The 16,169-nt window shown below is 33.9% G+C and overlaps 1 protein-coding gene and 1 long non-coding RNA gene across 4 annotated transcripts in view; one reads left to right on the plus strand and one right to left on the minus strand.

Moving 5' to 3' along the window:
• Positions 1-16,169, minus strand: part of CSMD3 (CUB and Sushi multiple domains 3) — a 1,194,711-nt gene that overhangs the window by 1,062,096 nt on the left and 116,446 nt on the right. For all 3 annotated transcript variants that reach the window (XM_077772930.1, XM_077772929.1, XM_077772928.1), the window contains exon 2: positions 9,550-9,772. In XM_077772930.1, coding sequence (XP_077629056.1) covers positions 9,550-9,772 — 223 coding nt within the window. The remainder of the gene's footprint in view (positions 1-9,549; positions 9,773-16,169) is intronic.
• Positions 1-16,169, plus strand: part of LOC144238981 (uncharacterized) — a 76,895-nt gene that overhangs the window by 38,986 nt on the left and 21,740 nt on the right. The gene's annotated exons all lie outside the window — the stretch shown is intronic.

The raw sequence follows: 16,169 nt of genomic DNA on the forward strand, positions 1-16,169 counted from the left end.
CCAGAAGAAGAAAGGTGGAATAGGCTTATTTAAATATTCTTTAAAAAAAATTTTTAATTTTTTATTATTTGTGTGTGTGTGTGTGTGTGTGTGTGTGTGTGTGTGTGTGAGAGAGAGAGAGAGAGATAGAGAGCAGGGGAGTGGCAGACAGAGAGAGAGAGACACAGAATCTGAAGCAGGCTCCAGGCTCTGAGCTGTCATCACAGAATCCAACACAGGGCTCAAACCTATGAACTGCAAGATCTTAACGTGAGCTGAATTCTGACACTTAACCGACTGAGCCATCCAGGTGCTTCGAGGAAAAAGCTTATTTAAAGAAATAGTGGCTGAGAACTTCCCAAATCTGGGGAGAAATTTTGATACTCAAGTTCATGAAGCTAATAGGTAATCTCAAAATTTCAACTGCAAACGTTGTTCCTCTGAGATACAGAGTAAAATCTGTGTCTAAATCAAAGAAAAGGAATTTTAAAGCAGGAAGTAAAAAATATCCTCACATAAAAGGATACCCACATAAAGCTATCAGTAGATTTCACAGCAGAAATCTTGCAGGCCAGGAGAGAGTGGAAGATATATACAAAGTACTGGAAGAAAACAAAACAAAATAAAACAAAACAAAAACAAAATAAAAAAATGCTAACCCAAGAATACTTTACCAGTAAGTTATCATTCAGTTAAGGGAGCATAAAGACATCCCCAAGTAAACAAAAGCTGAGGTGTTTACCACTACACCTGCCTTACAAGGAGTTCTGAAAGGAGTTCTTCAAACTGAAATGAAAGGATACTAATTAGTAACATGAAAAAGTATGAAAATGTACAACATACTGTGAAAGGTAAGTATATAGTTAATTTATAATACTTCAATATTGTAATATGGCAACCAGTATAGAGATTTAATTCTCCACTCTAGTTAAGAGTTAACGCTAGTAAAAGGATAACAGACAAAAATTTTACAAATAAACATAGATACAATAATTTGTTAATAGATATGTAATAGTAACATCCCCACTACTCCCTGACTGTAGTTTGTGTGCATGCCCAGGAGGGCAGGCTATAAATTGTGACGACAAAAACATAAAATGAGGGAGGGGGTGGGAGGGAAAATAAAAGGGTAGAGTTTTTATATGTAACTGATGTTGTCATTAACATAAAATACACTACTGTGTATTTAAGATATTTTAAGTAAGCCTCATAGTAATCACAAAGCAAAAACCTACAGTTGATACACAAAAGATAAAGAGAAGGGAATAAAAACATACCACTATGGAAAATTTTCAATTCACAAAGGAAGACAAAATACAGAGAGGATCAAAGGAATTACAAAAAAAGCCAGAAAGATTTCACAAAATGACAGTCCTAAGTACTTAGCTACAATTATTTTAAATCTAAATGGATGAAACTCTCAAAGAGAAAGGCATAGAATGGCTGAATGTATAAAAATGAATACCCAACTATATGCTGTCTACAACAGATATACTTAGTTTAAAAATACACATAGGCTTACGGTGAAGCGATAGAAAAAGATATTCTCTGGAAATGGAAACCAAAAGAGATCAAGGTTAGCTATTTTTATATTCGATAAAATAGAGTTTAAGTCAAAACTATAATAAGAGGAAAACAAGGTCATTTATAATGATAAAACAGTAAATACATCAAGATGATATAACAATGGTAAATATATACACACTTAATCTCTGAGTGCCTAAATATATTAAGCAAATAGTAACAGATCTGAAAGGAAACATACACTACAATAAAATAATAGTAGGAGACTTCAGTACTCACTTTCAAAAATGGATAGATATCCAGACAGAAAATCATTAGGGAAATATTGAACTTAATTTATCCTGTAGATCAAATGGACCAAACAGACATAGAGAATATTCCATCCAATAGCAGCAGAATACACATTCTTCTCAAGCACACATGAGATAGTCTCCCGGACAGATAATAGGTTAAGTCACAAAACAAGTCAATAAAAAATTAAAAAAAATAAAATCATGGTAAGTATGTTTTTCAAATGTAATAACATGAAATTAGAATTCAATAAAGAGAGCAATGCTGGAAAATCTACAAATATGTGTAGTACATTCCTCAACAATTGATGGGTCAAGAAAAAATCAGAAGGGAAATTTAAAAAGCCTTGAAACAAACAAAAATGGAATCACAATATACTAAAACTTAACAGATAAAGCATAAGCAATTCTAAAAGGAGTCATAGTGACAAATGCCTACATTAAGAAAGAAGAAAGACCCCAGATAAACAACCTAATTTTACACCTCAAGGAACTAGAAAAAGAAAAAGCAAGCCCAAAGGTTATTACAAGGGAGAAAAATAATAAATTTCATAATATAAATAAATGAAAGGCTCGTTGGGTTGAGCATCTGACTCTTGATTTCAGCTCAGTTCATGATCTCATGGTTCATGAGATCAAGCTCCACATTGTGCTTTGTGCTGAGTGGAGCCTGCTTGGGATTCTCTTCTCCCTCTCCGACTACCCCTTCATTTGCTGGAACTCTCTCTCTCTCAAAATAAATAAACATTACAAAAATAAATGAAATAGAAACCAGAAGCACAACAGAAAAGATCAACAAAACTTAGAATAAAACAGATTTTCTGAAAAAAACAGAATTAACAAAACTTTAGACTAAGAAGAAAAGAGCAAATATTCAAATAAATAAAATCAGAAATGAAAAAAGAAACATTACAACCAATACTACAGAAATTCAAAAGATTGTAAGAAGCTACTATGAACAGTTATTCACTAAAAGTTTGGATAACCTAGAATAAAATCTCTTGACAAATAAACGCCCAAAACTGGATGGTTTCACCGGTGAAATCTACTAAACATATTAAGAATTAAACCTTTTTAAACGCTTCCAAAAATTTGAAGAGAAGGGAACACTTCTAAATTTTATGAGGCCACCCTTGCCCTGCTATCAAAGCCAGATAAGAATACCGCAAGAAAAGAAAATTACAGGCCAATAACCCTGATGAATATAGATGCAAAAATCACAACAAAATACTAGCAAACTAATTTCAAAGGCACATTAAGAGGATTATACACCTTGCTTATGGGATTTATCCCTGGGATGCAAAGATGTTTCCGTATATACAAATTAAACAGTGTGATATATCGCACTTATATCATGAAAGATAAAAACAATATATGATCATTTCAATAGATACAGAAAAATCCAGATGAGAGAATTCAACATCTACTCATAATAAACACACTTAACAAATTAGATACAGAATAAACATAACTCAAAATAATAAAGGACAACTCCACAGCTAACGTCATACTCAATGATAAAAAGTTGAAAAGTTTTCCTCTAAGTTGTGGAACAAAACAAGGTTGTCCACTCTCACCACTCATATTCAATGTAATATTGGAAGTCCTATCCAGAGCAATTAGGTAATAAACATATATAAAAGGCATCCAAATGTGGAAGGAAAATGTAAACCTGTCTCTGTATATGATATGATCTTGTATACAGAAAATCCTAAGACAGCAACACCCTACCCTGTTAGAACTAATAAACTCAGTAAAGTTGCAGATAACAACATAAAAAATCAATTGCATATATATGCCCTAAAAATGAACTCTATGAAAAAGCAATAAAGGAAACAATAACTTTGTAATAGCATTGAAAACAATAAAACGCTTTGGAACCAGTTCAACCAAGGAAGTGAAATTATTGTACACTAAAACTATAACTTTGATGAAGAAAAATCAAAGAAGATACAAATAAACAGAAACCTATCCCTTGTTCATAGATCAGAAGAATTGATATTATTAAAATGTCCATAATACCCAAAGTTCTTTGTGGAATTAATGTAGTCCTTTTCAAAATTTCAATGGCATTTTTCAGAGAAACAGAAGAAAAAATCCTAAAATGTATGTGGAACCCACAAAAGACCCTGAATTGCCAAGGCAATCCAGTAAGAACTATAAGAAGAACAAAGTTGGAGGCATCACCAAAACAATATGGAACTGGCAAAAACAAAAACAAAAACCAGACACATAGACCAATGAAACAAAATAGAGTCAAGGAGGAAAGCATACCCTCCCCACATCCACTAATACTGATAAATGAGCCAAAAATAGCCAATGGGGAAAGGGGAGTCTCTTTAATGAACTGTGCATGGGAAACTGGATAAACATAAGCAAAAGAATGGATTAGCTCCCTTTCTTTTTCCCAAATAATCCAATTAAAAATGGGCAAAGGAGGGGCGCCTGGGTGGCTCAGTTGGTTAAGTGTCCCACTTGGGTTTGAGCCCCACATTGGGCACTGTGCTGACAGCTCAGAGCTTGGAGCCTGCTTCAGATTCTGTCTCCCTCTCTGCCCCTCCCCTGCTCGTTCTCTGCCTCTCTCTATCTCTCAAAAATAAATAAGGGCGCCTGGGTGGCTCAGTCGGTTAAGCGTCCGACCTTGGATAAGGTCATGATCTCACAGTTCGTGGGTTCGAGCCCCGCGTTGGGCTCTGTGCTGACTGCCCGCTCAGAGCCTGGAGCCTGTTTCAGAGTCTGTGACTCTCTCTCTCTGACCCTCCCCTGGTCACGCTATCTCTCTCTCTCAGAAATAAGTAAATAAACAACCATTATTTTTTTTAAAATGGGCAGAGGACCTGAATACACATTTTTCCAAATAAGTCACACAAGTACTCAATAGATAAATGAAAAGGTACTTAATATCACTAAATCATCAGAGAAATGCAAATCAAAACTACAGTGAAATATCACCTCAGACCTGTTAGAATGACTATTATCAAAAAAGATAAGAGATAACAAGTGTTAGTGAGGATGACAAAGGGAACTCTTACCCACTGTTTGTGGAAATGTAAATTTGTTCAGCCACTATGGAAAACACCATGTTTTTTTGTTATTCTTCAAAAAAACAAAATAGAACTGCCCTGCCAGATGATCTACCTTTCCACTTCTAGATACATGTCCAAAGGAAATTAAGTCACTGTCTTGAAAAGATTACCTTCTCATGTTCATTGATGCTTTATTTACAATAGTTAAGAGGTGGAAACAACGTTAAGTGTCCAACGGTGAATGATAAGCAACCATTAATACTACACAATATCACTTATATGTGGATTCTAAAAAAGCCAAACTCAGAGAAATAGGGTAGAATGGTATTGCCAGGGGCTGGGGGTTGGAAAAATGGAAAGATGTTGGTCAAATGTTATAAGTTAACAGTTATAAGAAGTAAAGTCCTGGGCATCTAATGTACATCATAGTGATTATAGTTAACAGTACATCATAGTGGTTACAGTTCACAGTACTGCATTTATATACTTGAGAGATGCTAAGAGAACAAATCATAAATATTCTCACCACACACATGGTAATTATGTGAGATGATAGAGGTGTTAACCTTATTGTGGTAATTATTTCACTACATATATATATTTATATGTATTTGTATATACATATATATGTATCAAATTATCATGTTGTACACCTTAATCTTACAAAATATTATATGTCATTTATTTCCATTAAACTGGAAAAAAATCGAAGTCCACTCTCCCAGTGCTACCTCTCCCCCTCAGCTGGATTTCTGTTACTGTAGAGCAATTGTTTTTATTTATTGCCTGCCTTCCCCATAAGAGTTTTTATATGTTCATACTTTATATGTGCACACCTGCATTATATTTACCTATCTTTTACTTTTTTTAATACTTTGTTTATTTTCTGAGAGAGAGAGAGAGAGAAAGAGAGAGAGCGCATGAGCAGGGGAGGGTCAGAGAGAGAGGGAGACACAGAATCTGAAACAGGCTCCAGGCTCCTAGTCACCTGTCAGCACAGAGCCCGATGTGGGACTCGAACCCATGAGCCGTGAGATCATGACCTGAGCCGAAGTCGGATGCTTAACAGACTGAGCCACCCAGGCGCCCCACCTATCTTTTACTTTTAACATTATTAGCATTCATGTAAATTCATGCAATTTAAGAAGATAAAATTCATGTTGTGGGCATTTTCACACTATGACTGACTTTATGATAACTACCTTCTTTTTTCAGTGATGTTAGAAGTTATTTATTTAGAAAATTGAGCATTCTTAAAACTTAAAAAAAACTTTTTTTTTAATGTTTATTTAATTTTAAGGGGGGAGGAGCAGAGAGAGAGGAAGAGAGAGAATTCCAACCAGGCTCCCTGCTGTCAGTGCAGAGCCCAGTATGCTGGTGGAATTCATAAACCATGAGATCATGACCTGAGCCAAAGTCAAGAGTCGGACACTTAATCCACTGAGCCATCCAGTTACCCCAGATGTTAACTTGTTTTTAACAGGAAAACAAAAAGTGTGAACAGGAACACTTTGACCCTGTGACATACGTTGTCTGTTTGATTGGTCCCCAGCATTCTTCATGTCACTTTCTATAACAGGTTGGAATGAAATGGTGTTTTCCTGTAATACTTTTTACCTAGGGATGGCGATGTGAGATTGTTATCTGAATTAAAGCTAATGCTGATATCTGAATTACTTTCAAAAGGGAAAAAGCAAACATATCTTGTAGTAGAAGAAAAATTAAATGAATTATAGTGTAATTAAATATAACCAGCTGATAATTTGATGCTAACAAAAATTCTAGTCACATGTGAAATATATATATTTTAGTGCAGGGAGATTAAATAAGGACATAAGTAGCAGAAGTAGGATGGTCCTAAATATATAAATACATCTCATAGGATAAAATGATTTTTTTAATTTTTGGCATAATGATATTCACATGAAAAATAAAGAAAGCTTAGAATTACTTTCATGAATCTAGTAAACCAAATTGTTTCAAATCCACCAGCCTCTGATCTAAGTTTAATGGAGACCTATGAAGAAATTCTCTAATGGTATGTTGCTTCAAGTACTACATTTAGCCTGCAATATCAGTCTTTAATAAATTAAAAATTCACAGGATAACAAACAGGATCATCAAAAATTGGAGTGTTAGAGAATATTTTGAAAGTATGAAACTGTCAGACCCAATGTGCCTCTCTATTTATACAAGCAAGAGTGACAGGACCTACAAACCATGTTTTCTGCTTTATTGCAAGGCCAGTGTGACAAACCATTAAAAAGATATCTATTGGAGCTCATGGAAAATAAAAATAGAAGTATCAATTTCCAAAAGATAGAAAACATCATACATACCATAATGACATATATTAAGCAAGAATGTAGGAAAAACAAAAATCAAGAAAACGTGAGTGAAACAGACACAAAAATGAATCAAACTGCCAGCAGCAGTTCCAACTCGTAATCAAACAGCAGACACTGTATTTAAACAGTCTGGAAGGTGCTGTAGGTTACACACTGGGTTTTTTCCTCAGTAGTCTTGCATTTAAAATCAGCTGTAACATTAGCTACACTATTTCTTTAAGCATGAAGACCAATGGATGTATTATATAGCCACCTGTGAGCAAAATGCTATAGAGTACATACTAGAAGAGAGTCTATAGATCAAATACCATGAATTAATTTATAATTTATCTTTTGGTTTATATCTTTATGTGTTATCCATGTTTAAAAATATTTGTTTTTATTATTTATCTTATTCATTAAACTTTGTCAAAGGAAAAATAGACTTTAATGTATATGAATACATAAGCCAAGGAGATTATATATATATTATTTATGAATTGTATATTTGAATTTTGTTTTTTTTTTCCTAACAAGATTAAGCTCTGAATTGAGACAAATCTGAGTTACAGTGATGATCCCCCCTCTTGCTACTTTCAACAATGAACTTGGGCAAGGAATTTGGACTCATTTTCCCAATTGTAAAACATTAATGATGATAATAGGAATCATTTTATGTTGTTTGAGAAGTTAAATAATACAGTGACTGCAAAAGACTTCATAGTGTCAGGTACAGGGAACTTCATAAATGCTAAGGGTTAGACTTACTGAGCATTCATTACATTGTAGTACACATGGAATCTCTGCAAGTTAAGTGCTATTATTCCCATTTACAAATTGGGAAAAAAGAATGAGAAGAAAAAACTGATTTTCCCCAGCTGACAAAGTCTTTTAACTTCCCAGAGGCCACAATTGTTTCTTTAAAAAAAAATAGCAGAGATAAAATAAAAATGTGTTTTCTCATTCAAGGGGATCTGGAGAGAATAGACACTTAGGCAAACCATACTATCTGTGATTTTATAGTTAGAAACTACCAGATAGCATTGAGAGCTTCATTTCTTTTTTATATTTACACCAATTATGTAGCACACATTGCTGCTGTAAAGAAAATATACACAAGTCTTTGTCCTTTTATTTGTATATACATCATTTTAGCTGGCTGGAACCTCTAAGAATGATCTTTCTTAGTCTCTTTTAGTCTGTAATCTGATTGGATATGTATAGATGACAGCGGACACCTATCTGCCTAACCCATACATCCTCTAGTGTACACAGTGCTGTATGTTTTCTGTTCTGACTCAGTGATATGTCATTAACAGAAGGCATTCAGTTTTTAATGATACTGGCTGTGATGATGAAATAACTCTGAGACATGTCAGCTTTACGGTATATTTCTTAAACAGATATTGAAAGACTTTGTGTAAAGGGAAGAAGAAATTAGAAATAGTAAATTAATATATACCAAAAACCAAACAAATAAAACCCTCATCAGTAACCAATCTAGTGATTTTCATTGCATAGACATGTAGTTTGAAACAACTCAGGCATTTTTAACTAGCATTCTGAGTGTAAACATAGCCAAGTATGTATAGACTCTAATTCTTAGAGTTCATTGGCTTAGAATATTTTGGATTAGAAGTTCAAGACAGTTTACTCCAGTTACAAACAATTGTACACTTTAGTTAAAATTTAGGATTAGATGAGATATGTAATACCTGGTAGTTTGAACTTGGTTGAATTAGAGTTGATCTATCTTTAAAAGGAGTTTTTGCTAAGTTAGCAAGAATTTCTCACAAATTTAGATAACCTATTTTCCAAAAAGAAATTTTGAAGAACCACTTAAATGACAGAGTTCCAGCTAATGTTCACACCTGTTTTATTGAGTAGCTTATAAATAATATCCTTTGTAGACAAATGTAAGTTTTCCAGTTGGTGACATTAAAGGGTCTAATTTTCAGATATTTAGATCTTATAAACCATACATATTATATAAAATTAATGCATTTTATATTAATATTGATTTTTAAGTATTTTTGCATATTGTATATTAAAATTTGGTAGCCACATTACATGGTATACTTCACTTTTATCAAAAGTTATGGCCATAAATAATGAAACCTGAAAATAAGCATTTAATAAAAAACTACCTTTAACCAATCTAAAGAGGTCACAATTCAATTTACATTCACTGTTTCTGAGAGATAATATCAATATACTAATATTATGAAGTCAGAAATACTGAACTAATTTGCTCATGAGATGATGTATTTCCAAATGAACAATAATTAAATGGTGAACATGACTTTATTACAATTGTACCACAAATGTTAAGCATCCTGTGTAAAATAAAATTTTACCCATAACATATTTCCCCCTCCATTCTTCCATTTAAATCACACTAACCTTGTCCTAAAGTTTGTAGGATGAGGATGTCCATCATATAAGGATAAGTAGTCATATTCTTCTTCTAGAGCAAATGACTGAAAAACAATTTGTATTCTATTTCGTTCTTCTGCTATTATTACCCATGTACAGTTTGCACCATTTGGATATCCATATGGAAAACCAGGGCTTTCTATAGTGCCATTAAGTCCTTTTAAAGTTCCACCACATGTATAAATAAATCCTGCAACAAAAGATAAATAAACAATTATTAATATTATATAAAGCACAAACAATTCAGGAGACATATACTTTTGAAAAGGCCTTTTGTTTTTCCAAGACCTATGTTACCATAATTTTGTAAATGGCAAGAGATAGATAAATTACCTAATTTTCTTTTTTAAAAAGATAAGACATAACTAACAAAATACTAGAAAACTTGCCATTTATCATGAATCCTGTGGCTAGTAATTATAAACCAGTCAATGAGGTAAAATTCTCCACACATAATTAGCCATCTCATGATCCAACAGACCAGCAAAATCTTCAACATGATACCTTCCCTGAAGTAGTTTCCAATCTAATTGTGAACAATTATAAACAATCCTGAAAATTTAATGAATTTAGCACACATTTGGGGTCTTAAAAAATTAACTCCACTTTTTTTGGAACAGCATGCTAACTTTTTTTAATGTTTGTTCATTTTTGAGAGAGAGAGAGAGACTGAGGAAAGGGCAGAGAAGTGGTGGTGGGGGGCAGAGGATCTGAAGCAGGTTTTGCACTAACAGCAGAGAGTCTGATGTGGGGCTCGAACTTAGAAACCACGAGATCATGATTTGAGCCAAAGTTGGACACTTAACTGACTGAGCCACCCAGGTGCCCCAGCATGCTAACTTTTTTTGTGTCCATATCTCTACCATGTAGTCAGTGTGTTTTAGGGAAATCCTTCCCACCCTTATGCTACCAGAAGGATAAATGGTTCAGATTTTAAAAAACAATCTGTGTAATCATTCAGTCTTTGACCAGAGTAGCTGGCCCAGTATAAACACAATCCTTAGCTCACAGTATCTGAGTGAAACCTTATGTTGGGGAGAAAATATATTGAAAATTTGTATCCTAGACAACTGAAAGCAGCCATCTTAAGAACTTCTAAAATTCTATGGGAGTTTTAATTCTATGGAAGATACAAATTTTTGACAGCTTGACTCTTGGAGACACCTACAAAATTTATCATGTTTCTCAAGAAATTATGTATTAGTCTGTAGTCATATTGGGTAATGTTAAACTCTAAAATTTATACAATGTTCAGGCAAGATGGCCCCAGCATGAATCTAGACTAGTCTTGAGGCAGTTAAAGCTTGGATGCATGGTTACAGAAGTTCTGATTAGAATTCTTTGCTTTGGTGTCATTTCCAAATACATGAAGCTTATGTGCCATGAAGCTGCAAGTCCGAGATACTGAGCTAATTTGGGGGAGAGAACACTGTACTACATAAGGTATATGCATTTGGAACTAGATAAAGAAATATAGGAAATCTGGGATTCATCTCTCTGAGAAGGAATGAGTATATGATATACAGGTATGGATATTTTTGAAAAACGTGAGGAACCATCCATGAAAGATGGGAAGCCAGAGTTGAAGATTGAGGCAGACAGGGACTAATTTGGGATGGTGTACATTCATTACTTTTTTTTTTTTTGAGTTTTTTTTTCTTTTAATATTTATTCATTTATTTTGAGAGAGAAAGAGTCTGCAGAGGAGGGGCAGAGAGCAGGTGATAGAGAATGCCAAGCAGGCTCTGCGCTGTCAGAGGAGAGCAACATGAGGCTCGAAACCACAAACCATGAGATCATGACATGAGCTGAAATCAAGAGTTAGACATTCAACCGACTGAGCCACCCAGGCACCCCATTCCTCACTCTTTTCACAAAAGCACCTTGCTTTGGCTAGGGGATACACCTCTACGGATGACTGTAGGCTTTAGACTAAGTAGCTAGTTATACTGACTCTAGTGGTGAGGCGGGTGGCTCAGGGAGGGCTTAGTCAATATAACTCTATCCTCCTACCCATGTTTACTTCAGGAAGCTACTCTGATCATCTCATTCATGGCCGTGTCCTAAACATGGGATGTTCAGTATTGACATAAAGCACAGTTCTTGTGATTATTTTTTTTACTTTTAAAAAATTACCGAGAAGTTGGATAAGGTAGAGGTTTTTAAAAAATCGATATTTGTGTGTACACATATATTTTTGCTCATGCACCAAAAGTCAAATAGGGCATTTTATGATTTTCAAAACTAAAAAAAAGGAGAAAGATCCCTTTTAATTGCTTCTTGTAGAGCAATTACTTTGAAGCCTTAGGTTAATTAGCTATCACCCATTTCTATTAGTTTTCTGCCTGAACAGATTCCAATTTGAACTTCATAACTAAATGCAAGCATGAATCCCTTCAGCTACAATCTGATCTATGGGCTGTTTTATATATTCTCAAGCCCCATAACCCTGATGGTTTTAGAAAAAGGACATATGTCCTAAAATAACATGCTCAGCTTTGTCCACTAACTCTCCAAGTACTTGCTGATTCATACACTTCAGTTTCTGTCCTTTTTTTTTCTCAAGGCAAATTAAGAATCACACCTATTTTTAAATCTTATCTGTGTTCTTCAGTTTATTTTCATTTTTGTTTCTAAGTTTGATTAAACATCATGATTCAAAATAATAAAGTTCATTTTCCGACAATAGGTTTACAATTTCCACCACCCTCCCAAACTCAGCTTAGTGTGTATCTTTCTAGACCATTTCCAGGCAAATGCAGATATATGCATATTTCCATGCTTAATATATATTATATATGTATATAATATACATATTACAAATTGAGTCAGTCATATGCATAATTTTGTGAATCTTTTTGTTTATATCTATACAGTATCACTTATCATCTTCTGGAATATAACTATACTTATTGTATACATGTATACTTCTTCATTCTTTTTAATGATGATATAGCTGTATGGCATATGGTATGTCTATACTTTAATATATTTAGTGTATCTCTTATTGGCAGCTTTAGAATATGTGGTTTCAAAGAACAACTTTGGATGCATATCCTAGTGCACATGTGTGATATATACTTAAGATAGAATTCCAGAAATGGGAGTGCTGGATTTTAAATTTAAATAGATGCATCCAAACTATCCTCCATGAATGTGAAAATTTCTGCTATCCCCTGGTTATGAAGTGTTTTCAACCTCTAGGTTCAAAACACTAGATTTTTTACAGGGCAAAAAAAATGTTATCTTAGTATTTTATTTGCATTTCCTCTGGTAACTATTGGGATCACATATCTTGTTCTTTGCATCTCATTCATTCATAATTCTTTTATTACTTTACCATATCCTTCACTTATTTTTAGTGGATATTTTACCGTTTTTTAGGTGTATTTTAGGATACAATTGCTTAGCTCTCTGGGTATTCATTGATAATCTATATTTGCCTTTCATATATACATTTCTCAGTGAAATGATTTTGATTATTCATTATAGCTCATTACTGTCATAATTTCACAACTTCTTATTGCTGTTTAAAGTATAATATGAAGCTTCATCTCCTTTTCCACTCATCTCCTTTGGTGATATTTCATCAATATTTGTTCATCTCTTCATCACATGTGTCATGCCTTAGGGATAAAATGATTACAAGGACAGTATTCTAGCCTTTCTTCATGGAACTGACAAATTGCAACATGAGAAATCATGGAAATGCAGATCATGATTATTATAGAATATGATAAATGCTATGATTGGGGTAAGAATTTACTGTTGTGAGAATATATGGAAACAAAACTTAATCTAGATAACTCAGTACATGTTTATAGAAAACCCATCTTAAAAATTGGCAACATTCCATAGATTCAATCTTCAACAGATTTTGAATGCCTTCTGTTGTGTTTTTCACACCTTAACTTTCCACTTAAAGAGTCGATTTACACTTGAAAAATAACTAAAATTTACATGATTTGGGTCACATAGCAAAAATTTGGTTAAGAATACAGATTTTTGAGCATCTTTTCATGTGTCTGTTGGCCATCTGGATGTCTTCTTTCAAAAAATGTCTATTCATGTATTCTACCCATTTCTACACTGGATTATTTGTTTTTTGTTTGTTTTTTTATTTCTTGGGAGGTTTTGAGTTTGGTAAGTTCTTTATAGATTTTGGATACTAACCCTTTATCTGTTAAGTCATTTGCAAATATCTTTTCCCATTCCGTTGGTTGCCTTTTAATTTTGTTGCCTTTTAAAAGTTTGCAGTACAGAAACTTTTTATCTTGATAAGGTACCAGTAGTTCAAAGTACCTTGGCTATGGAGACATGTTGAGCAAGAAATTGCTGCTGCTGAGGTCAAAGAGGTCGTTGCCTGTTTTCTCCTCTAGGGTTTTGTGGTTTTCTGTCTCACATTTAGGTCTTACATCCATTTTGAATTTACTTGAGGAGGGCATTTGTTGGGACGAGCACTGGGTGTTTAAGTGGTGACTCATGGGAATTTTTAGTTTACTTTCCTTGTGTTGTTTAGCTTAGGTAATTTATTTTCTACCTCAGTTCCTTGTTTTCTTGTTGTTGTTGTTTTGTTTGTTTTGTTTTCTCTTTTCCCTCCATTCTCTGTTGAACCTACCCATTGATCTTTTCATTTCAGTTATTGTACTTTTGTGTGTGTGACATTTTTATTTGACTCTTCTTTATATGTTCTATTTCTTTGTTGAGGTTTTTGATGTATTTACGGTTACTTAAATTTTTTATCTAAGTGTTTGCATTGTTGAGGAAATTTTTTATTGTGACTGCTTTATTTTTTTTTAAGTATTTACTTATTTTGAGAGAAACGGGGACAGCGCAAGGAGGGAGGGGCAGAGAGAGAGAATCCCAAGCAGTCTCTGCACTACCAGAGCAGAGCCTGAAGCAGAACTCGAACCAATGAGACTGTGAGACCATGACCCAAGCTGAAATAGAGTCAGATGCTTAACTGACTGAGCCACCCAGATGCCACTTATTGTGGCTGCTTTAAGATATTTGTCAGATAATCCTAAAATCTCTGTCATGTGGTATTGGTATTCATTGATTGCCTTTTTTGATTTAGTTTGAGATCTTGATGGCTTTTGGAAAAAAAAGATTATTTTTCTTGCAACCTGGATAATTTCATTTATATTGTGAGATTCTGGTTCTTATTTAAATCTTCTCTTTAACTGGCTTCTTCTGAGACTGTCTCAGGTAGGAAAGTGCTTGTGGATACTACCTCATTACGATCTGCTAGAAAGAGAAATCCATGTTTTCCAATCTGTCTATTAATAACTAAGGGAGTATTAGTAGTATAACTATGTGATCCTGAACTTCCTTACCTACCCTAGACCTCCCCTTTACCTACTCTTTACTTACACCACACCAGCAGGAAGCAGTGAAGAACCCTGTTCTTTGAGGTGGGTGTGGAAATCCACGTCCTTTAATATCAATGTCAAGGCATTACAAACAGAGAGGATCCCTTTATGAAATTTTTTCTCTCTTTCTAAACCCTATGAATATCATTTTATTCTTCCACATGTACTTTCTTTTACTGTTTTCTTTTGGAGGGTGTGCAGTGTATGACACATGTTCAAATGAATTGAAAGATCTAATAACACTACATTTTTTTAGATAAAGCAAAAGACAACAATAGATGTAACAAATATTAAAATGTGTTTAATTGGCAAGACTGCATTATTTTTTATGGCTGCATAATATTCCTGTGTGTGTGTGTATCTTCCTTTTCCATTCATCTAATTTTGATGGACGTTTAGGTTGCTTCCATAACTTGGTTACTGCAGATAATGCTGTAATAAACAAAGGTAGATAGGAATTAGCTTTTGAATTAGTGTTTTGGTTTTCTTGGAGTAAATTCGAGTTGTGGAATCACTGGATCATATGGTATTTCTATTTGTATTTTTTTGAGAAACCTCCATCCTGTTTTCCACAGTGCCTGTACCTGTTTACATTCTCACCAACGGTGTATGAGGGTTTCCTTTTCTCCACCTCCTTACTAACACTTGTTATTTCTTGTCTTTCTTTTTTTAAGCCATTCTGCCAGGTGTAAGGTGATATCTCATTGTGGTTTTGATTTGCATTCCCCTGATGATGTGTGTTGGCCATCTCGATGTCTTCTTTGGAAAAATGTCTATTCAAGTTCTGTGTCCATTTTTAAATCAGAATATTTTTTGGTTCTAAGTTGATTAAGTCCTTTATGTTTTTTGGATATTAATCCCTTATTGGATATATCATTTGCAAATATCTTATCCCACTTAGTACATTGCTTTTTTGTTTTGTTGATGGTTTCCTCTACTGTGCAGAAGATTTTTATATTGATGTAGTCCCAATAATTTATGTTCACTTTTGTTTCCCTTGCCTTAGGCACCATGTAGAAAAATGTTGCTATGGCTAATGTCAGAGAAATACTGCTTGTGTTTCCTTCTAAGATTTTTGTAGTTTCAAGTCTTACATTTAGGTGTTTAATTCATTTTGAGTTTATTTTTGTGAATGTGGTTAGAAAAAAGTGGTCCAGATTCTTTTTTTTTTTTTTTTTTTTTTTTTTTTTTTTTGTTTTTTTTCCCCCGTTTTCC

The sequence above is a fragment of the Crocuta crocuta genome, unplaced genomic scaffold (assembly GCF_008692635.1).
Source record: "Crocuta crocuta isolate KB4526 unplaced genomic scaffold, BGI_CrCroc_1.0 scaffold479, whole genome shotgun sequence".
Taxonomy (NCBI): domain Eukaryota; kingdom Metazoa; phylum Chordata; class Mammalia; order Carnivora; family Hyaenidae; genus Crocuta; species Crocuta crocuta.